At 35.9% G+C, this 22,340-nt stretch overlaps 1 protein-coding gene across 1 annotated transcript in view; it reads right to left on the bottom strand.

Moving 5' to 3' along the window:
• The window catches only part of KMO (kynurenine 3-monooxygenase), a 58,134-nt gene extending 47,564 nt beyond the window's left edge, over positions 1–10,570 (bottom strand). The window contains exon 1 of the mRNA XM_037986073.2: positions 10,019–10,570. Within this exon, the coding sequence (XP_037842001.1) occupies positions 10,019–10,072 (54 nt within the window). The 5' untranslated portion in view covers positions 10,073–10,570. The remainder of the gene's footprint in view (positions 1–10,018) is intronic.
• Between the last annotated feature and the right edge of the window lie 11,770 nt (positions 10,571–22,340).

Here is a 22,340-nt window from a genome sequence, read left to right as displayed (position 1 = left end):
TGACCCCTGTAGCAGCAATTGTTCAAGTAGCCAGTGATCATGAGAAAACGGTAAACCATTTACATTGATAAATGTTGACCCTTGAATCTTACATTGAACTGATACGCAACAACAACAAATAAAACACGAAGGGGAAACAGGATTATAAAAATTCCATACATTTTATGTCTTTTCATATAATGTGTTTGAAATTAATCTGATAGTGCAATATTAAACATGTGTCAACTACTTTTGACTTGATGAAGCATATAACACCTTCCCTAATCCTTAAGAATCATGAATGTTTCTGAGTTTTCTGTCTATCCAACTTTTAAAAAACTTGTTAATAGTTTTTGAAATCCATATTTGGTCATGAAACTATAGTTTGCTGTCTCAAGAATTTGATCTTTGGGTGTATCAATGCAATGAGAAGAATCAAACTGTTAATTCTACTTACAATGCAATAAGCACATCAAAGTGTCTTCATACTTTGTTAGTAACTATTACATCTTCCAGAAGTGCATATGTTATGCCAAATATTGTGTTATTATTTTATCCTTACCCTGAGTTCTCTAATCTGTGTCATCTGGAATTGGTCTCTAAAGCCAAGCAGTGGTCTTGATTTTCCCTCTTATGAGAAGGTGAATGACTCACATTCCATGAGTGCTCTTAAGAAAATTTATGACTTACTCTAGTCTTGATCTTTGTCCTGAACTCCATCTGTGACTACTGAACCTGTCTATAGGCATCTCCCTCTCAACATAGCTAAAATTTGACTTATGCCCATTCCTCAACCCTCTCTTTCTCCTTCTTCTGTATTCTGTATTCCATAAACTTTCTTCCTCCTTATATATTTCATATCTTAGAGAATAGCAATTGCACTCACTAATTCACCCAACCAGGATAGCTCGGTGAACATTTAACACCCGTCTCTACCTACTAGTGTACATGAAATTAGGCAATATGTCCTACTGATTGTTCCTCTTCAGTCTCTCTCACAACAGATCTTCTGCCACCCACAGCTCTGTCCTTACATGGGTCCCTCATTAGCTTTTACCAGGCTACTGCAACAGTTTTCTAATAACCCTCTTTCCCCGGTCTCTATGCATTCAGTCTGCACTCTGCACTAGAACTAGTCATCTTTTTTTTTTTCCTTTTTAGATAGGGTCTTGTTCTGTCACCCAGGCAGGAATACAAGGCTGGGATCATAGTTTACTGCAACCTTGAAGTCCTGGGCTCAAGTGATCTCCTGCCTTGGCCTCCCAAATAGCTGTGATTACAGGTGTGCTGCTATGCCTGGCTAAGTTTTTAAATTTTTGTAGAGACAGGATCTTGCTATGTTGCCAAGGTTGGTCTCAAAACCCTGGGCTCATGTGATCCTTCTGCCTCAGCCTCCCAAAGTGCTGGTATTATAGACATGAGCCATCATGGCCAATCACTAATTATCTTCTTCTTCTTTTTTTTTTTTTCTTTTCTTTTTTTTGAGACGGAGTCTCGCTCTGTCACTCAGGCTGGAGTGCAGTGGCGTGATCTCGGCTCACTGCAAGCTCTGCCTCCCAGGTTCACGCCATTCTCCTGCCTCAGCCTCCCGAGTAGCTGGGACTATAGGCGCCCACCACCACGCCCGGCTAATTTTTTGTATTTTTAGTAGAGACAGGGTTTCACCGTGTTAGCCAGGATGGTCTCGATCTCCTGACCTCATAATCTGCCCTCCTCGGCCTCCCAAAGTGCTGGGATTACAGGCGTGAGCCACCGCACCCCGCCTCACTAATCATCTTCTAAATCAGACATTGAATGATGTATTTTTGTCTTACTGTTATTTATTAGCTCCTCATCTTTTCAGGATAAAATCCCAAATTTTCAACATGACATAATAGATTCTTACATGTGATCCCTACCTCTTTCTCCAGTTCGTGATGCACTATTCTCATGCACCATCGGTAATAGGCATACTAAATTTACTATATGTTCTCTGAATATGCCATGCACTTTTATTCTTCCATGCCTTTGAATACTATCCTTCAGTTTTTGGGAAATGTCTACCTTTCCTTTAAGACTCATATCCTCAGTGTAGTTTTTCCTGATACCTCTACTCCTCCAAAAGACTTGTTTGCCTTTTCTTCTGTAATTTTATATATATATGTATAGATGTGTTTTAATGTCTCAAGTACCTTGAATTATTTATTTATAGTCTTGTCTGACTTCACCAGACAGTAAATTCCCAGAGAGGAATAATATTTGTATGGCTTGTGTTTTGTCTATCTTTTTACCTCTGATACAAACCACAAATTCTAATGAATCAGAAAATACAGGTAAATGTGAAGAAAAGAGTAATTTCTCACAATTTTACCACCAGTGGCAACCAATATTAACATTTTCTATGTATGTAAAATACATGACATTTCTTTTCAAAATGGTGACAGGTTGTATATTTTCTTTCATAATTTCTTTCAAAAAATAAAAAGTGTACTCTAAATACGTTTCCATGTCAAAAGATGTCTGAAGAAAAAGTATTTAATACTTGCCTTACATTTTATTGTATGCTTATATTTGGATACTCAAGTTATTTTAATTCTTTAGCATTATAAATGATTGTATGACACATACACGTTTCTTTTGATAGAATCTCACTAATGAAATGGCCACCAAAGGGCAATTTTGAATAAAAGGGATTGAAACACTGGCAAATCCTGAGCTCCAACACCCTCTTTCTCTCTGCCCCGTCGGCTCCTGGGCCTTGTTACTAGTAGGGGAATGGAGTAAGGATAACAGGGGAATGAGAAAACAAAGAGGTAAAGAAGAGAGTCTGAAATGAGCTGGGGAGAGAATATTGATGGTCTGGAGTGTAACAGGAGCCTGCTCAATCTTCTTTTGTCTTGCTTTTGGAATAACTGCAAAGCACATGAAAAAGATTCAGATTGAGTGGGGCAAGATTATTTCAGAAAGTTTTGTTGCAAGTTTTGAATACACTCCAGATTTGGTGTTTTTGAGAGCCCACATTAGTTTCTATTTGCTTTTAATTTCTCATTGGCTGAAGGACAATTGTTTCTCTGAATGCAATGTCATGCTTAGGTCAACTTCAATGGTGAGGTAGCTATTGCTGCTTTCTGCACATCCCTGCCCCCGACCTTTGTTTGTTTGTTTGTTTGTTTGAGACAGAGTCTTGCTCTGTCACCCAGGCTGGAGTGCAGTGGCATGATCTGGGCTCACTGCAACCTGCACCTCCCAGGTTCACGTGATTCTCCTGTCTCAGCCTCCCGAGTAGCTGGGAATACAGGCACATGCCGCCACACCTGGCTTATTTTTTTGTGTGTTTTGGTAGAAACAAGGTTTCACCGTGTTGCCCAGGCTGGCCTTGAACTCCTGAGCTCAGGTGATCTACCTGCCTACGCCTCCCAAAGTGCTAGGATTACAGGCATGAGCCACCATGCCTGGCCAAATCCTCCATATTTTTAAGACTATAGATGTGTATATTTTCAAGTTCTTTCCCAGGAAAAAAATACCAGCTTAGATTACCATCAACAGTGTTTGAGGGTGCTGTTTTTTGTTTTTTTCTTTGAGTGGACAGATAGCGGACTAGATAAATGCCTGAGTGAATATGGACAGAAGGGAAATAATCTGAGAGTATTTGGGAGGAGGATAGGCCAAATGAGAAGGAACGAAAGACACACTCTTTGCAGGTACTTAACAAAGTTTGGAGCTATCTAAAGTTGTTGGTTCCATTCCAGATACTTCTCACCAGATAGCAAATGAAGGAATCTCTGAGGGATGAATTCCCTGAGGGGAGAGTGGGATTTATAACGCACAGCCACAAAGAAATCCACTCCACCTCTGTTTTAAGAAGGTGCTAGATATGGAGCACTAATGAGAGTTTTTCATATTTAAGAAGGCTCAGAGCCTATGAAATAGAAAACTGAAACCCAGGGCTAACATGGAGAGGCCCACCAAACTTAGCCTGTCTTGCTTGCTTTTTACTGCTTACTTCTAGTTGATCTCAAAGCCCATATAGCTAAAAGTCATGTAGCCAAACAATATACATCTAATCTGTCACTAGCTTCCTTATAGACAACATCTCTGGCATGTATGTCACTATGGCAATGGTTGCTTAAAGGTTTTTTTTGTTTTTTGTTTTCAAGAACTAGGCTGGCAGCTCTTATCCAGTTTAAACTACTTGAGAGAGGCCACCAACCCTCTTTCCACCTCCCCCATTGACTCCTGGACCTTATTACCATGCAATAAGGCTAATAGGACAATGAGAAAGCAGATAGAAGAAGGAAAGAAGAGAGTTGCAGGCCCTTCAACTGGGCCTGCACAAATGCCCAAGAAGTGACTTTCTGACACCAGAAGGCCAAAAACTTCACCTTCAGAGCATGCTAATGCCACCATTTTCTGAACATGTGTCCTATGAAGACTTGTGAACCTCGATTATGTGTGCTCAGACCACCTATTACTTCATTTTCCCCACTGCTAATCACCTTTCCCCATACCTTAAACAACCCCGCTTCTTTACCCTATAAATATCTCTAAGCCCTATCTTCGGAGAGGTGGATTTGAAAGCTGTTCTTCCATCTCCTTGCTGGGTTGTCCTGTGAATAAAATCTTCTCTTTACTGCAAAACTTGTTGATATGGTTTGGCTATGGCCCCACCCAAATCTCATCTTGAATTGTAGCTCCTATAATCCCCATGTGTTGTGGGAGGGACCCAGCAGGAGGTAATTGAATCATGGGATCGGGTCCTTCCGATGCTGTTCTCATGACAGTGAATGAGTCTCATGAAATCTGATGATTTTATAAAAGGGAGTTCCCCTGCACACCCTCTCTTGCCTGCCACCATGTAAGACATGCCTTTTGCCTTTCGCCATGATCGTGAGGCCTCCCCAGTCACATGGAACTGTGAGTCCATTAGACCTCTTTTTCTTTATAAATTGCCCAGTCTCAGCTAGGTCTTTCTCAGCAGCATGAAAACGGACTAATACACTTGTTATCTCAGTAACTGACTTACTGCATGCTGGCAGAACAAGCCTGGTTTGGTATCAAAACAAAAGTAGAGTAAATAAAGCTTAGTTTATTTTCATATTGATAAAATAATAACAATAAAGGTTAACAGTAATTAGGTCTTTTTCATGGTGTAGCTCATTAATATTTGCAAAAAATAAAAAGTATACACTTGAATCCAATTCTGTGTAGACCTCAACCCAGGATTATAAGCCATTTGATGGTTCATCTGTGCTGAGGATGTTTACTTCGGGGAAAGTGAAAATTCTGGGTGACATTTGATTTCTGCTTTTAGAAAGGAGTAGGTTGAGAACAAAGCTAGAGATCTGTGAGCGAGAAAGTGTGAAAAAGAAGCAGTAGAATCTTAGCATTAAAAGACTAGCAATCTAGTTTTAGCCCAAGAGGAAGAAACTAAGACCCATAGGGTAAGATTTCCTGAGCGGCCAGCTGGTTGCAAACTCTGCTATTCCAAGTCTCCTCACTGAATAGCACTGTTTCCATCCTGTGAAGCTGAGTGAAAAGTAAGGGGTGAGGTGGAAAAATCCTGAGAACAGAACAGAAACACCATTTGGGGACAGTTTAGCATCAAGACCATTTTGAGCCTATAAATCCACAACAGGATTTAACATCTATAGCTGTGAGACATAAACTCTCATAGAGTCAAAGTCAAAGTGCCTCAAAGGCAATGTTGTCAGCAGAGGCCACTGACTTGACTTGAATTCCAGGGGGCAGGGCACAATTATCAACAATAAGTCGAAACATGTACAAATCTCCTCACCCTCTAAATACTACTAAATGGACAACTTTGCTGGGTGCAACATAGGGAGAGTAGATCACAAACCCTCTACACTGGGGTTTCTTTTATGCAGAAAGGAACAGAAGAAATATTTGAATGATATCCTAAAATACATCTCCAAAATACATGCTAGAATAGTTGACATACATTGCAACAGCAGGAGGCAGCTGACTCTGGAATGCTTAATAGTACTCTTAGCCAAGGCTCTTGGGTTCAGTCAAAAAATGAGGTCTTGAGTAGCTTTAGCTGTCACTGAAATGGTGCTTTTTTGCTCTGATCACTTTCATCACACCTGTAAACACTGAAAATAGTTATCAAAAGCATATTTTCTGACTCTCAAGGACTGAATTCAGACATGGATTAAGGACACCTGTTTAGGTTACATGGCCTTTGTTTACTTCTCTGGCTTGTCTACTTCTCTCCCACTTCATAAAGAAAAGAAAACATATCACTCTAACATGAAATAAGGCAGTTTGTATGGCAGTTTTTTTGTAACGTAGGTTTTTCCTGAACTGATGTGCTAGAATTGAAAAGCTACACCTGTAGAACTCCTTCCAGCCTGCAAAATTGAGATTATTTTCCAAATCCATTTTTAAGTTACTCTCTGAAAGGACTACATTCCTTATGCCGTAATTGTGTTTAAAAAACCATTAAAAAATTTCCCATAACTTCTAAAAGAGTGATTCTCCACTTTGTTCTGAAATCGAACTCATGCACAGAAAATATTTTACTGTGGTTCACATTATAAGGCACTGGGAAACCTTTATAAAGGTAGCAGGAGCCAAAGATAAAATAATCTTTAGATCTACGAAGTAAAAAGCTTCTATGGGGAATAAACTATGCATAACAAAATTTTAACAGAAGGCAGCATTTGATAATGGCAAACAAAGCCCTGTAGGCATTTAAAGAGAGGAGAAGTCTTCACAGGTTCATCCTCCTGCAGTACCTTCTGGAACTAGCAGGAGGTAATCCCATTGGCTGGAGAAGGGATAGGGGAGTTGTAATTCACACAAGGAGGAAAATATCGGTCAATACAGTGGTTTTTCTAAATATTTAGGTCAATGTTCTTGAAATGCTATTTTAATATCTTTTCCCACTCTTTTTTCAATATTTAAATTTTACCTGGTTTATGATTATGGTTTAGTTTCTTTTACCTTTTGTTTCTCAGTAGGAGTTTCTTTACTGATTTGTTGATCTCTTTGACTGAACATGTCTTCAAAGAAAGGAAATCAACTGGATTAACCCAAGATCAGATGATCACTACATCAGAGCAAGAACAACTTCTCAGGGTGACTTTTCACTAGGCAAGGTTGCTAGACACAGTAAGCTACCACTGATAAGAATTGAGGGAAGTTCACTGTATTTTTTGGATGTCTAAGTAAAGGTTCTCAACTCTTACTTTTTTTCTAGGGGCCGAGGGAGAGCCTTTAATGTGTTAGACAGTATAAGGTACTGGGATATGGTTTATGGAAAGGAGGAGATGGGAAGGGAGGGTGGGAAAAAAAAAAAACAGAAGAAGATGGTAATCTTGTCCTCTATGTAAAGACATTAACCTTCTCGAATTGCTCTATTTAGTCAATACTTTTAAAAATAATTTTCTCAATATTCAAACATGCATCTGTTATTATTTTTTCACTTTTGTATCATTAAGTTTTCTCATTCCTGTCATTTATTCATCCATCCAATACATAATGTTAGGCATAATTCCAGCCTCTGGAATACATTGGTCAATAAGAGCTTATATCCTAGTTGGAGTAGATATTTAAGAAACAGGTAAAAAAAAAAAAAAAAAAAAGTGTGTAATTTCTGGTACTGGTAGATAAGATTAAAAAATGAAAAGGGAAAGGGGTGAATCCAGAAAGGAAGATAGGCTCAGTTCAGACAGGACCTTTGGTAAAGAGTTTGGGTTTTTTTTGTTTGTAATGGGAGATCATTGGAAGATTTTAAGCAGGGCGTGATAATGATCAGACTCATGTTTTAAAAGGGTGTTTCTGGCTGTGGTGTGTAGTACAGACTATAAGGGAATAGGAGTTAAAGCTGGGAGACTAATTTGGAGGTTGTTGCAAGAATATGGATGGGAGATGATAATGGCTTGGGCCAGGATGGTTGTAATGGCTAGAATTTAAATGTATTTTGGATATAGAGCCTCAAGACTTACTGATGGAGTGAAAGAATAAGCGTTTGCATAAAATGAAAAAAGGAATCAAATATGATGCCTAAGTATGGACCTGAGCAATGGGATGGATAGAATTCTTTTGCAGAGGAATTTTAGTTGCTTCCTAATACACAAGTAGTAATTTTTGTCTCCTATTTTCCAGCATATGTATGATGTGGTTACATGATGATGATCTCATGTTATTCAGGGAGAAATCCATGGATGACACCCACATTTTATGCCCCCCAAAACCATATATCCAATCACATATTTGTTATCTCTCCCTTGGATTTCTAAGAGACAATTTTTAAAATGAGACATCACTGCTGCCACTTTAGTCCAAGTCTTGAACTAAAGTAACAGCCTCCTAACTGGTCTATCTTGTCTTCTTAAAATTTTCCTAGTCATTCTCCACATAATGGTCCAAGGGACCTTCTAAAATCACAACTTAATTTCCTGCCTAAAATCCTCCAATAGCTTCCAATTGTAATTTGAACAAAATCTGATCTTCTTGCCTGGACCTCTAAGATCCTACAAGATCTGGCTCTGTCAGCTTCTCTGGCCTCATCAGCTACTCTTCTCTGGCCTCATTCGGTTCCTGCCTTTCTTTCTGCTCCTTGAACTTGGGCAGCTCATTATTGCCTGAGGGTTTCTCTTCCTGCTGTTCCCTCTGCCTGAAATGCTCTTTCTCAAGATCTTCACGTGGTAAGTCCTATCTGATCATTCAGGTCTCCGGTCCCTGCTGAATATGTCCCTTCAGCAGAGCAGCTGTCCCTGACCACATTCTAAACAGGTACTCCCAAAGCGACTCTCTACAGCATTAGTCTGTTTTCATTTCTTTCATAGTGCTTCACTTTAACTGAAATTATCTTGTTTGTTTTCTTCTTCCTTGTCTTTTTCTTCTTTGGAATTCTCACCCTTGCATCCCTACTACCTAAAACAATGTTGGCACATAGTAAGTAATAAGACTTTGTTGAACACATTAATTCTTATTTTGTGCAACATTTTGATAGGAGAGAATTGGACACAAGCCTAGTATGAAGCAGTCACAACACATGTCCCAACCAGTGACCGACACATCATGTGATAGCATTTCTAAATGAAAATTTAGAATCATAAATGTTCAAAGAACTTTCTAGCATTTTGGGCAAAAGACACTAAGGAAGGCAGAACAAAAGATAGTTAGCATATACTATATAAATACATATGTGGCATAAAAGATACCATCTATATTCAGCCTAGAACAGTGTTACACCTTCAATAAATTTTTTGTTGAGTGGATTCATGAATGAAGTAATTAAAAGTCTCCAAATGATTTGACCAAAGGTGATAGGGAAATGATTTAACCTTGACGAATTGGGATGTTTGTATTCTGAAACAGAAATTCTGCTGAGAGGGGAAAAAGCAAAGTTAAATCGAAGCAGACCCATGTTAAACAGAACTACCTTTGGCACCATAACTATGAAAGAAAGCAGAGAGTGACCTCTCCTTCTGTCTTGCTAGGTGTGGGGCAAGTCCCAGCACCTTTACGTCACTTGCTCAGTGAAAGGTAAACACCACACTCCACTGCCGTAGGTGCTCCACTGGAAGAGTCAAGTAAGTCAGGCGACCACATAATCTTATTCCCAATTACTCATATAACTAGTGAACATTCAACATGATACTTTGACGTTAGCTTCATGTTTCTTGACCTTTTTATTCTCATTAGACAGCATTAACTGAGTTATTAAACAAAGCGGGACAAATGTTTTTATTAAAATGAATATTAAGACTAATTCCTGTTCCTAAAAACATAGTCAATTTGGGGATAAAATCAAATTCAATTTGCATTATTTTTGCTTTTTAACAAATCCTTAACCAAAATGATGAGGGAAAACAGAAACCTTTGTATTTAATGGCTGAAAAAGAACAGATTAAAACCCATACTATATTAAATATATGAAAATAAAAAAATAAAAAAAGCTGTATTTAAATATCAGATAAGTTTTCACAAGAAAATTAACAACTTGTAGAAGTGATGAATAATAATAATTACGAGTGATAATAGTTAACATAATACCACCACCAACAATAATCCATGTGAAAATTCTTACCAAGCCACCACCAATGACAGCTACTTTTTTCCTTTGAATGACAGATGAGTCCATAACTGCTGAAGTATTTTTCACAATTATTGTTGCTTCTGTCACTGAGGGACACTGATCTGTGTCTCTCCGACACACTGATTTCTCTCAGTTTTTATACCACCCAAAGCCCAGTGCATTTATGAGCCAGCGGCAATGTTTAGTCAGGGCTAATTTCCCTTGACAGTATTAACCCATTAGTTGGCCAAAGTACACTCAGCTCAGCTCTAAAAAAAAAAAAAATCATTACAATAACCAAATTTAAAAAAAATCCATCCAATTGGAGACACTCTATTTTTTCTATCTTTTGTGTAAGACACGGAAATTTTTAAGCAGTCTTATGGCTTTTCTTCTTCTTTTTCTACAGCATATATTCTTAGTTTCATTTTCATTCATGATTAACCATGCATGGAACCTTTCTCATCTGAAGTCCAAAAACATCTCATACCTCCCTTAGAGAGTAAGATGACATGGCTTCATAATTCATCTGTGGATCATTTTTGTGATTAAGACCAAGAATTTCATCTAAAGGGTCCTCATGGATTATTTTTAATAGGCTCTACCAGGGAAAAGTTTTTGCAAGGTTTTCATATTCTCCTGATCAACATTTTGAATTGTGTAACTGACCATACTTCCCTTTTTTTTTTCCAGCCCAGATGCTAGAAAATTTAGAATCTAATTTTAGAATCAAAAATTTAGAATCTGATTACCACTAGGGGAGATGACTGACACAATGCTTCTGTAAACTCTTTCCTGACTTCATATTATCTATTCACTGTTTTGTCTTTTTCACTCCATTTTAAATGTCATACTTTTGTGCATGATTTGCGAATTGCCATTGTTTTCTGGAACATGATGTGGTGTAAAGTAAAATAAGAACATAAATGAAGTTGTTTCTTCACTTCCTGTTAAGCACATAAAGAATTCAGAACGTGTTTTCCCCTTGTTAGAACTAGAGCTAAATGGTATTCAATAGTGACCCCTTGTGGATAAGCATGATTAGGTATTTTTTTTTTTATTTTGAATAGGTAATACATTAACATGGTATGAAATTAAAAAGACACAAAAGAGTACACAGTGAACAGTAATCGTGCTAACCTTGACCCTTGGCCCCCTATTCCTCCTGCCCAAAGACAAGAACTGTTTTGGTGTGTAGGCTACTGTAATCTTCTACACGTTGATTATGTCTTTCTTGTTCTTTCCTTGTTTCCTATCTTCTCCCTCTCTCTCTTTCCTTTTTTCTCTCTCTTTCTCTCACTCTCTCCCTCATTCCTTTCCTTCCTTTCCTTTTAAACATTCATTTTAAAACTTTTTCCACACCATATGTGTCACTGTACAATATATAGCTTCAGAATTCTTCAATATCAATATGAAGAAAACTGTATCATTGTCAAAATATATTTTAAAAATTATGAACTATCACACAAATGAACAGTATAATAAGTTACTGTAAAGCAAGCATCCATGTAACTACCATTTAGGTGCAGAGAGAGAACATTGCCAGAATCCCAGAAGTCTGCGTGCCGCTTGTTAATCACCCCGCCTTCATAGAGGTAACTGCCATACCAACTTCCTTTGCTTTTATATATAATTGTACTACCATAGATGCATCTCTAAAACAGTTTAGTATTGACCTTTTTGAACTTTCCTATAAATGAACTTCTACTGTTTATGTTTTTACAACTTGCTTCTTTTTCTTAATATTATATTTCTTAAGATCCATTTGTGTTGTTGCATGTTTTTCCAGTTCATTCATTTTTATTGTCATATATTATTTATTCATTCTACTGTTGATGGACATTTGGGGTGTTTTCAAATTTTTAATATCATGAATAATGGTGTTGCCATAAACACTCTTGTGTATACAATGTCATGTACATATGTATGAGTATCTTTAGGTTTCGTATGCTGTTTATGCTTTTTTGTTTGTTTGTTTTTTGGTTTTTGGTTTTTTTTTTGACACACAGTCTCACTCTGTCACCCAGGCTGGAGTGCAATGGTGCAATCTCAGCTCACTGCAACCTCTGCCTCCCAGGTTCAAGTGATTCTCCTGCCTCAGCCTCCCGAGTAGCTGGGATTACAGGTGCCTGCTACCACACCTTGCTAATTTTTGTATTTTTTTAGTAAAGATGGGGTTTCACCATGTTGACTAGGCGGGTCTTGAACTCCTGGCCTCAAGTGGTCCACCCGCCTCGGCCTCCCAAAGTGCTGGGATTACAGATGTGAGCGACTGCATCCAGCCATGTTTATGCATATTTTTAACCTTTCTGAATAAACGAAAGTTACATTCCAAATAGTGCATTAGCTTTTACCTGATGCAATGTGTACAATTTGTCTTCTGCTCTATCCTCACCAATGTATGTATTGCCAAGAATTTTTAATTTTTGCCGGTCTGGTAGGTGTGCTCTATATTTCATTATTCTTTTAATTTACAGTCCTTTGATTATTAGTGAAGTTGAGCACATTTTTACCTGTTCATTCACAACTTATTTTTCTTCCTCTGTACAGATAGTGTTAATTTTGCGGGGGGGCAGTGGGAAGTTTTTTTTCTTTTTTGAGTTCCATTGCATATGAACTTTAGTATTTATATATGTCACAAATAACATTTCATTCACTCTGTGGCTTGCCTTTTTGCTTTCCTAGTGGTGTCTTTTGATGAAATAATATTCTTCATTTAATACATTCTTTTCCCTTGTGGTTAGAGTTTTTCATGTCATGTTTTATCACTTTTTTTTTTTTTTATAACCTTGAGGTCATGAGGATATTCTTCCATGTTGTCTTCTAAAATACTTATAATTTGCCCTTCATTTTTTAGGTCTATGATCAACATGGAGTTAGCTTTTTTGTTTTTAGAATGCTGTGATATAGATGTTAAAATTTTATTTGTTTTCCAAATGAATACCCAATATTCCCAGTACCACTAAATGAAAAGACTTTCCTTTTCGTGCATTGCCTTCGGTGTAGGTCCAGTGTTCATATATGTGTGGGTCTTGTTCTAGGTTTCTATTCTATTTCATTCCATATAGTTTATACTGCCTATACTAATGCCAGTTCCAACACCAAATTACAATAGCTTTAATACAATACTTAATGTCTTAATCAATTCACCCACTTTGCCCTTCATTAATAATTTATTGACTATTCTTGGTGCTTTGTATTTCCATCTGTTTTAGAATCAGTCTGTTAATTCCATTTTTGAAAACCCTAAAATAAAAACATTGTTGGGATTTTTGACTGGGATTGCTTTGAAGTTATATATCTATCTGAAAAGAATAACTATTTTGACTACTGTGTCTTTCCATTCAGAACATGATATGCCCCTCCCCACCATCTATTTGTCATCTCCAAGGCTTACAAAGTTATATTCTTTCCCTGTAGAGGTTTGGTCCCTTATTATTATGTTTAGGTAATTGATTTTTAAAATTTTATTGCAAATAATATCTTTTATTTCATTTTCTACTATTAATAGTATTTAGAAACACATTATTTTCCATTTTGTGAGCTTGTATCCAGCAACACTGCAAAAGTTATTAATTCTATTAATTTTGTCTGCAGATTTTTTTTATTTTTTTTTAACCCAATCACAATGATTGTTCTTCCTTCCCTCCCTCCCTCCCATCCTTCCTTTTTTGTCTTTCTTTCCTATTGACGGAATGGTGGATTTTTCTTTTCACCACAATCGTGGTAGTTTCTCTCTCTCTCTCGCTCTCTCTCTCCACCCCCCCAACTCCTCCCCAACTGACTGATTGAATAATTCCCTTCTGTGCTGGCTAGTACCTTCAGTACAGGGTGGAATAGAGGTTTATTTCTTAAGTTCCAAATGCTGGGGCATCCTAGTTTTCTTATTGTTATTGGTTTTTAGCAAAATTCCAGTGAGGCCAGCTAATAAGTGCTGTAGATTTTCAAACATGTGAAACTGGTTAAGACTAACTGTATGGCCATAAAGTGGTAAATTTGTGTAAATGCTTTGTGTGTACTTGAAATATATATATATATTTTCTGAAATTAGTGTATATATTTTCCCACACATATCCATTAGGTCAAGTTTATTAATCATGTGCTCAAAACTTTTGTACTCTCTCTAACTTTTGGTATGCTTGTTTTGTCAGTTACTGAAAAGGGTATGTTAAATAATCTCATGCTGTGATTGGTATTTGTCTATTTCTTCAGCATTCCTATCTATATTGAACAATCCACATTTAAGCTGTTATCCATTACTGGTAAACTAAAGCTTTTATTATTATGAAGTAAATAATTATTTTTGCCTCAGAGTTTATTTGATATTACTATTAGCTTTTATATTTGGTTAGCATTTGCATATTATATCATTTCCAACCTTTTGGTTTCAACTTCCCTTTATTCTTATGTGGCCTTTGTAAACATCATTCTGTTGAACATTTAAAAATCTAGTCTTGTCTTTAATCTTTATCTTTTAACTTGAGTCTTTGGCTTTCTGTCATTTCACTAAGATGTATCTAGACAAAAATTTATTTTTATAGATCCTAGTAGGAAATCATTGGGTTGCTTAAGTAGAGATTGGTTTCTTTCCTTGTCTCTTATCCTTTTATCTGTATTTTCATTGCTTGTCCTTTTGTGCTTCACTATGGATAGTTATTTTAATGTAGTATGTATTTTGTTGTATTATTCAATTTCCCAGTTCTTTTTTCTGCTGTCTAGTCAGCTGATAAACTCATCCATTATGTTCTTAACTTTGATTATTGTAAATTTTTAGTTCTGGAATTTTTATTTGGTTTTTTTTTTTCACATATACTACAATATTTTTAGTTTCCAGCACCCTTGTCAAAATCTTCAAGCTTATGTTTATTACTTAACATAATAAACATGAATGTCTTATGGTCTGTGTCTGATAATTTCTACTGTGGCTTTGTTTTGATGGTTATTTATCTTTTGTAGATACTTATGTTATCTAATTTCCCTGTGAGCATTTTAAAATTTGAGTGCTCAAAATGGTAGTTAAAAAAAAAAAAACAAAACAACTTGCAAGTAGTTTGAGGCTTCAGGCATCAGAGTATTGCTTTAGAGAAGATTTATTTTTGCTTCTGCCTTGTGCTTCTGGTGATTCAGCACTCACTCCGTGTGCAGTATCAGTGAGGTCCATCTTAGGAATAGCTCTTCCTTTGGTATCTACATAGCCCATATGGGACAAAACTAGAGATCGTCAGGCTACTTGCTCTCTTTAAGCCTAGAAGTTCAAAACCCTTTTCCACAACACACGACACATTCATTTTAAATGTTATTCATCTGAAAGATGAACTCTCATGGAAGTACTAATATTAGCAGTTTGGGCACAGATACGATAGTCTGAAGTTTACATACAATTCTCTGCTTAATAGCTAGAAACATACCCTTTTTCTTTGACTCAAAGAAGTGCACATATTAATACTATATTATTTCAGTAAAAAAGTATTGCACCTGCTTTACTTATTTTTAAAATAATTTTCAAATTTTGATACTTTAGCTCCTATGTATAACAAATTGTGACTGTCTCACAAATAATCTAGCGAAAATAGTGTTTTATGACATTAAAACTGACTATAAGGATGCTGATAACTATTGTTCTATGATGTTTCTACATCACTTATCAGGTGAGTCAAATAACTCTCCATTTATGGGCCAAAAATTTTTATGTCAAGTCAATAGTTGAGATAAAAGAGACTAATAATGAATCATGACATCGATGCAGCATGTAAACAATATGCTAATAAACTGATAAATAATGATTATTATTACTTTGATAGTAAGTCCCAGTTTTCTCGGTTCATTCTTAGAATGGATAATTTTGTTATTACCTCTCAGAAATGTCCTCAATTTCTGTTACAGGGAGAGTCAGTAATAAATGACTGTTACTCTAAAAAAAGTGCCAATTTTCATATCTCATGTTGCTTTTATTTTTATTTTTTGACAATCCAAACTAAAGGAAACTTAAATTGATAGATATATTTTATTTTTTAACTTTATTTTATCTTATTTTAACTTTTAGGTTCAGGGATACATCTGCAGGTTTGTTACATAGGTAACTTGTGTCACAGGGGTTTGTTGTACAGATTATTTCATCACTTAGGTACTAAACCTAGTACCCAATAGCTATTTTTTTCTGAGCCTCTCCCTCCTCCCATCCTCCACGTTCAAGTAGGCCCCAGTGTCTGTCGTTCCCCTCTTTGTATCCGTGTGTTCTCGTAATTTAGGTCCCACTTATAAGTGAGAACATGCAGTATTTGATTTTCTGTTCCTGCGTTAGTTTGCTAAGGATAATGGCCTCCAGCTCCATCCATGTTCCTGCAAAGGACATGATCTCATGCTTGCTTATGGATGCACAGTATTCCATGGTGTATATGCACCATATTTGCTTTATCCAATCTGCCACTGATGTGTTGATTCCATGTCTGTGGAGAGTTACATTTTATAATAACATCTGAATAATTTGGATTTGATGATCTTTGAGTTGGAAGAGGAAGGAAGAGATAATCAACTTTTGTATCAGCTTAGGCAGGAGAAAACAGATCTGAGTAGAATGATCCAGTTGATGACCTTTAGAAATTGAAGGATAATATGAGAGTCCAGAGTGCATGAAAGAGAAAGGGCAGCAAAAGCTTGAACAAAGCTTAATTATTATAAACTTACAATTTTGACCATGGCTACTTATCCCACTGTTCCTTCTAAAAGTCAGGTAGAAAGCATTGCATTGGAGGAGCTTCAGGAAGGTTCAAGATCACAATCACTTCTTTCTCTGGATGATATTCTTGAGGGAGAGAAGAACTGATAGACTAGCTTCCCCCATTCTCTGAGCCTGAAGAACTTGAGCGTGTAGGATAAGTAGGGATTTATAGAGTAATTTGTGTCAATAGCAGTAAGCAATTCATCCTCGTTGGGATTCAGCTATTTGTTAATCCCTAAAACTGGCACTTTTACAATAGAATGACTCCAAGAGGAGAATACTTTACATCAGACACTGAATATTTCCACTTTATTCTACACATATTTATATATTTAACAAATCAGCGTTATTGGAAATAATAAAAATTTACGAAAAGAAATTAAAATTTAGCAAAAGATTAATTAACACAATATTTACTCTGATGTTTTCATCATTCTCAGACTGTTGAAATTGACAGAATCTCCCTTTGACGACATCAGCTTGCTCAACAATTGTTTATTCATTCAACCAAGCCCTTTGTACTTGCAGCTGTCTGCCTAGAATACTCTTCTATCCCTGTATAGCTGGCTCTCATTGCTTAGTTCTCAGCTAAGATACGATATCCTTAGCTTGATCACCTTACCTAAAAGCAGCAACCTCTCAATCATTCTCTAAACATCTTGTTTCCTTTATTGTGTTCACTATTCGAGGAAACTACCCGGCTTATTAGTTTACTTGTTTTATTAACAAATAGATATTGGTGAAAGTAAAAAGAGAGGAAAGCGAATGGATTCAAGACATGAATTTGTGGTAAAATGACCAGGATCTGCATAGTGTAGTAAATTTGGCATAGTGTAGGCGTATGTTTGGGAAAAGGGGGCAGAGTTCAGGAATCATGGAAGACGCGCAGGTTTCTAGCTTGACTAACTGGTGATAGTTTAATGAGCATGAAAGACTAGGGCGGGGTGCCAACTAAGATTTATCATTTAGGGTATATTAAGTTTGAGATGTGAGTATTGAGTTAGATAAATAGAGATACTAAGCACACAGTTGGAAATGTAAATCTGGAGCTAGGAGAAACCTAGGTTGGAAAAATAAGTTTGGCATCATCAGTATATCAACATAAAGATGGTACTGAAAATCATAGGAATGAAGATCTCACCTATGGAAAGATAACTGATTGAGAAGATCATTAACAAAGGGAATAGCATGCATAATTCAATACCGTTTACATAAAAATTTAAACTGCGCAAAACAACTGTACAAATTTTACAGGAATACATCTAAACAAAAGGATACAAAATAAACACATTATAATAGTTTTCTAGGGGTCTGAAAGGAGAAAGAGTATAGGAGAATAAGAAGCTAAGCGAAGCTAAGCTATGAGGACACAAAGTCATAAGAACCATATAAAGGACTTTGGGGACTCAGGGGGAAGGATGGGAGGGGGTGAGGGATGAAAAACTACACATTAGGTACAGTGTACACTGCTTAGGTGGTGGGTGCACCAAAATCTCAGAAATCACCACTAAAGAACTTATTCATGTAGCCAAAAACCACCTGTTCCCCCAAAACTACTGAAATAAAAAAAGAGAGTAAGAATAGGAATAGAAAATAGGAATAGAAAAGAAATATTTAAATAAAACAAGAATGGATCTTATGCTCCATATAATGTCATAAGGTCAGTGTATTTACTCAACCCTCTGTACCTGAAGTCCCACTACATTTTTTAAAAGGAATTAAAAAGGAAAGACTATTTAGGAGTGAGCCCTGAGGCCCTTCCCTATTTATAAGTGAAAATCTGTCAAAGAACACTGTGAAGGAGTAGCTAGTGAAACAAAGTGGAAGTTTGGGAGAGGGAAATAAGGAGAGTTTGATATTTCAAAGAGCGAGAAAGAGGTATTTCCAAGGAGAAGAGGTGTCAATTGTGTCAATGCTGCTGAGAACATAGGAAACTAACTGTTCATTGTATTGGCACCTTACAGGTCACTGGTGACCGTGGGAAGGACAGTATCAATGGAGTGACATGTACTGAAGGCAGATTGTAATAGGATGAAGAAAGAATGAGAAGTGAAGTGAAGATGGTGATCAAATATGTCCTGGAAATGAGGAGAGAGAGTTGAAGTGGGATGCAAAGTCAGGGCAGCTTTTGTTTTTAACATGAGAGCTGAGACAGCAGAGTTACAGTATTAACTTACAATGTGGGTCAATTAAGAGAAATAACCGTAGGAAGTAAGAAAAAGAGTAGGTACTGTCTTTGAGGGGGAATGGAATCCAGCACATTGAGGAATTTGATCTTTTTCTGGAGAATGGAGAGAGAGGTTGGTTTTTTTTAGTTGGTAATTTTAGTGTTTTGCAAAGTTTCTGTACATGCACATAGTCTTAGGAATAAAAAAAGTTCTGCAAGACATCCAACCTAAACAGTCATCGTCCTTGCTACCTCTCTGCCATTTATCCTTGCACAGAAGCATCCCTTCCAGTTCCTGGGTATATACTTCCACATCTCTGAAGATTACTTCTTGGTTTTTGTTTCTGTGTTTTCAGTTTATGGTTTTAGGTATTAGATCATGACTTCTCAATGCTGAAGACGAAGATTAATGTTTTTTCATCACCATGTCCGAATATCTCCAAACCTTCATATTCTTTCCATCTTCTCATCCTTTCAGTATAGTTACCTCAATATTTCAATTAGATCAATATTCAATGTTTGATTTATTATAACTACGGCCATTCAAATTTGATAATGATTTTTTTCCTTTCCTGCAAAATACAACTATCTTTATTTGTCAGTATAATAACTGTCATGCTTTTTCCCTTTGGTTACCTTTCTAAGACTTATCATAAATTTAACCCTCAAACTCTCCGCCAGTCAGCTAAATTCCTTCTCAATATATTCAAGGCATTAGCACTTTTATCTTTTTGAGTAAATCTATTCTGGAGGCTGTGACCTGCTTCCATCTGAGATGGTTGCTCTCTATGGTAAGTGCACAGCCATATAGCCTCATCCAGGCAATATGCCACATCTGTCTCTTGTGTTGAAGACCCTATTTTCTAAGTTCGTAATTTCCTCTTCCTTTGTTTACTCCTAGTTATGGTGGAGCACTTACTTGAGGCGTTTTCTTGAAAAGTGTAGATGAGAAGTAAATTTTTTGATATCTTGACCATGTGAAAACATTTTAATTCTACTCATACACTTGATTTCTCTGGGTACAGAATACAAAGTTGGAAATAATTTTCCTGCAGCAATTTGAAGACATCATTCAACTGTTGTCTCCCTTCCGATATTGTTGTTGTGAAGTCTAAGGATTTCTAATCCTTTGTATGGGAGTTATTTATTTTTCTCTCTGAAAGATTCCAGTCTCTTCTCTTTGCCCTTGGTATTCTAACATTGCTTGCTGACATAACTCATTCTGGCTAGTTCATATCTGCTAGTTCTACAACATTTTTTTTGAATTTTTTTAAGGTTTCTCCCATTTTTTCTAATGTTTCCCCTACATTATTCACATGTTGGACATACTGAACTGTTTCTCTAATTTTATTTACTTCTTTTATTTTCCTTCTCTTTGAATATTTGCTCTACTTTCTGGGAGACTTTTATGGCTGTATTTCCAAACTTTCTATTAAGCTTCCTCTAGGAAACCATCTGGTAACCTCCCAGGCTGGGAGGTATCCTAAATTAGAATTTGCAAAAGTATTTTGAATAATGAGAACATTTTTGTACCTTGCTATCAATTTTGTCAGCCAGGTGATGAAATTTAGAACAGAGACAAGAGAAAACCATTGCACTGCTCCTTTGTCTGTCACAGCAGGACACCAATCACATTCCCCACCTTAAGCAGAAAGCAAAGTAAAACAAGAACAAGAACAAACCAGGCAAGTGTCAACAAGAAGAAAGCTGGTCAATATTATTATCGGACAAGTCCAAAGTTAAAAAAAAAACCCCAAACTCTAAGCAAAGTAAAAACATTATTTCAAATAGATAAAATAAGTCATTCTAAATTAAGATGTCTAGCCTTTGTTAATTTAAAGGCTTTATGTAATTTTATTACTAATTAACAAAAATAAATTAACATTTCCCAAATTTTAGTCATTTAATAGCATCTTCCTAATATACTTAATATTTTACTTCAAATAAAATGAATATTTAATTAAAAATGGAACTTTATATTACTGCTGCAGATAGAAAATCAGTTTCACTAATACATCGAAGTAAAACACACAAATAAACACTTGGATTTTCCTGGGCATCAATTTTTCTCTTCTATGTACAGGAATAATAATAAGACCTATCACATAGGGTTTTCAGTGTTCAAAGAATTAATACATGTAAAGTGCTTTGAAAAATTCTAGAACATAATATGCATCATAGGTGATTTTTTAAAGGGATTAAAATAACCTATTTATAAAAGGCTCTTAATTTGAATTTTGAAAAGTTCAACTGTATGGTAAAAATAAGAAACATGCTTGAAACAAAAATGAAACAAAAAATAAAATAAAATGAGAAATATACATCAGGCAAACAACAGCCAATACAAAATTGGTGGAAAAATATCAATATTTCAAAAAGTTTAAAATGACAAGCAACAATAACAATAAAGAGGAGCATTACTCAATGAAGAAAGAGATGATCTATGAAGAAATGATAGACATATGTTCATTAAAGACTTGTGTGTAACAGCAAATAAAAATGTTCTTAAGAAACTGGATAAATAAAATATTTCATATTCATGTGATGCAATATGATTAATTTTAAGAGATCATGGCTATATCTTAAAAGCATAGAGTTCAATTCTACAACAGCAAAACTTTAAAGTAAAATATTAAAACCATTGTTTGCATATTAGTGTGTGAAGCAAAAAATACACAGAACTGAAAGGATGCATCAAAATAATGATATACAAAATAATGATAACTGCTGGGAAGGTGGAGAATGAAAACAAAATGTCACTCCATTATTAGCAATGTTTTAAAGAATTTGCATTCAGTTTTCTAGTGTGTTTTGATTGTAGTTCAACTATTACAATCTCATTCGAATTTTTATATTTTAAATATGTGTCAAATTTTAAGTCACAAAATAGCACAATGTTTCCAAAAGGTTTGGCAAGTTTATAAGTTTGACTCATAAATTTGGCTTTGCAGGTTCTGAACTTTTGACCTCAAGACCATCCGATCGCTCTCTCTTTACTGTCGTCTGGTTTCAGGCAATAGAAAAGAGAAAAGATAAAACTGTGGTTCAGATGCAATTTTTATATCAATTCCTGCTTTTCTGTAATCAACTATTATATTAAAACAATATGCCTTTAATTTGAAAATGTATAAATTAGCTATGCAAAAAACTGGGAGAACTGCAAATAATAAAAATTCTGAGGTTACCTATAATTGTGTACATCTTCCACAATACATTAAAAAAAAAAAAAGAGTTCTGAGGGTACAGGCTAAGAAGAGAAAAGAAACTGTAGAGATCTCAAAATGATAAGTTAAAAGAAATAAGTAATTATCTTATTTTTCTGTTGTGGGATTATGAATAATTACTATTTCATTCTCTACACTTTGCTGCACTTTCCAAAATTTCTACACAGAAGATACAATCCGGAAGAAATGAAAAAGGATTTCAGTAGCAAGAACGTGTAATGACTG

Source organism: Chlorocebus sabaeus, chromosome 25 (genome assembly GCF_047675955.1).
Source record: "Chlorocebus sabaeus isolate Y175 chromosome 25, mChlSab1.0.hap1, whole genome shotgun sequence".
NCBI classification, from domain to species: Eukaryota; Metazoa; Chordata; class Mammalia; order Primates; family Cercopithecidae; genus Chlorocebus; species Chlorocebus sabaeus.
Note: the sequence above shows the minus strand (reverse complement) of the source record. Positions and strands in the feature narration are given on the sequence as shown.